We start from the raw sequence: 1,921 nt of genomic DNA, 5'->3' as shown, positions 1-1,921 counted from the left end.
CTGCGGCGAGTGCTGGCTGGAGAAAAACCAAACTGCTGCTGCGGTTGGGAGTGACCCAAGCGCAGCACTAGCTGCTGCATGGGCGAGTAGAGGGTTGATCCTGCGGTGCTCGAGCTACGATTGGCCTTGGTTGCGACAACAACTGGCTCGGGCATGGACGTGTCGCTGACGCTTCGGCGGGAAGTGACATCGGCGGTCGCGGTAGCAGTCGTCGTCGTCAGGCATTCGGAAACGGTGAGCTGCGGCGGGGGCAGCTTGGCGCTTCCGCCGCGCGTTGTCGTCTCTAGAACGGCGAGGTTGCGCTGAGCGCGCTGGATTTCGAGCTCCTCTTGCAGCAGCTGCATTTGCTTGAGACGAATTTGCTCCTTTTGCAGCATCATGCGCCGCGCTTGGAGCTCGCGCTGCGAGAGGCCGGCGAGACTCTGGCTGTCCATGCCCGTGATGCCAGGCGAGACTGGCGGAGGCGGACTGGTCAAGTTGAAGGAAGCCAATGGCGACGAATTGCCAGTCATCTGGTCATAGCCCGGATCAGGCAGCGCAGAGTCAAAGGATGAGAAGGGCGTGTTGCGTGGCGAGATTCTGGTCATGGTGGAGGCATGCACGCGCAGCTCGGAGGGCGGGCCGTTCTCAAGGCCTGGCGCCGGGCTTGGCGACGCCCCGTTGCCAAACGAGAGGGCATGGGCCGAGCGACCAGAGTCGCGTCGTCGCACACTGGTCGCCGCCGAGTAGGTTTGGTTGCGAAAGTACTCTTGCATGTCCACATCCGTGCGCGGGTCAATCCACGTCGTGGTGCGCTTGCGATGGTTGATAAAGTATGGGATGCCGTCCGAATGCATTGCCATTTCCCACCCCGCCGGAAGAGGGTTGAGCGTCGGGTTGAGCAGCGGATCCGACAGCACGTCTGGAACGCGCTTTCGCTCGCTCAGGCCCTGCGTTCCGGGGGTTGCGCGGTCTGTCCGCGGGTCCACCCAAGTGGTCGTCTTGTTGTTGTGGTCGATAAAGAATGGCAAGCCGTCCTTAATGCCCTTCTCCCACCCTGGAGGCAATGGCGACTCGTCCAGCGATGAGGCAGACAAGCGCTGCAACGAGTTACTCGAGTTGCCGCTGGCGGGCAAACCGGGGTTGTTCGCCTGGGCGCTCAGAACGTTGCCAGAATTAGAGTGTGACAGTGGTCGCGAGTGTTGTTGCGGCTGCTGTTGTTGCTGCTCAAAGTGAAGCGACATTTCGAGAAACGACGAGATGGACGGCTCTCGCGAAAAGAAGGTTGACGAGTGTGCAGACGACGGTGTGGCCGGTGGGAATGGCGACGATTGCGAAGTTTGGTAGGAGTGTTGCAGTTGGTTGTACATGGGGACGAGCAGACCCGGCGACTGCCCTGGCATCTGTCCAGACTGCTGTGGAAGCGATAATTGTTGCTGTTGCTGCTGGTACAAAAGTTGCTGTTGCTGTTGCTGTTGCTGCTGCAATAATAGCAACTGTTGCTGTTGCAGGTTATGACTTTGGGACGTTGGTTCGCTGGAGCCGGCAGAAGACTGCCGCGAGTGGAAGGCAACCGGGGGAAATGTGGATCCGTTCATGATCAATTGGGGCTGGTGCGGCACGAAGGAAATGCCCGAGTCGAGGGAGGAGTCGCGCGAATGCGAGGCACCTGCTTCCGACATGGCACTACTGTCGATGCGGTCTGCTGCTGCCGAGCTCGGCGACCGGAAGAAGGAAGCGGGCAGGTTTCGGTCCCGCAATGGTGGCATTGAGAGTGTGGAATGGAGCGAGTCGAGCGACGGCTGGGAGATGTGGTATTGGTTGGACTCGGACTGCGACCGATTGTGCGGAAGCACGGGAGCGTAAAGCGGATCGACAGTGCTTCCCCGACCCGTCGTGTCCATCGCCAGGTACTCTCCGCTGCCATGCTGTGACGCCGAAG

At 60.4% G+C, this 1,921-nt stretch overlaps 1 protein-coding gene across 1 annotated transcript; it reads right to left on the bottom strand.

Annotated features, from left to right (window-relative positions):
• Nucleotides 1-67: 67 nt before the first annotated feature.
• Nucleotides 68-1,748, bottom strand: CAOG_07866 (hypothetical protein; the record flags this gene model as incomplete). The annotated part of the gene is made up of 3 exons (XM_004342901.1): nt 68-100; nt 171-579; nt 748-1,748. The coding sequence occupies 3 exons, from the start codon at nt 1,746-1,748 to the stop codon at nt 68-70; spliced, it is 1,443 nt and encodes a 480-aa protein (XP_004342951.1).
• Between the last annotated feature and the right edge of the window lie 173 nt (nt 1,749-1,921).

Source organism: Capsaspora owczarzaki (assembly GCF_000151315.2).
Source record: "Capsaspora owczarzaki ATCC 30864 unplaced genomic scaffold supercont2.16, whole genome shotgun sequence".
In the NCBI taxonomy this organism is placed as follows: domain Eukaryota; class Filasterea; order Ministeriida; family Capsasporidae; genus Capsaspora; species Capsaspora owczarzaki.
Note: the sequence above shows the minus strand (reverse complement) of the source record. Positions and strands in the feature narration are given on the sequence as shown.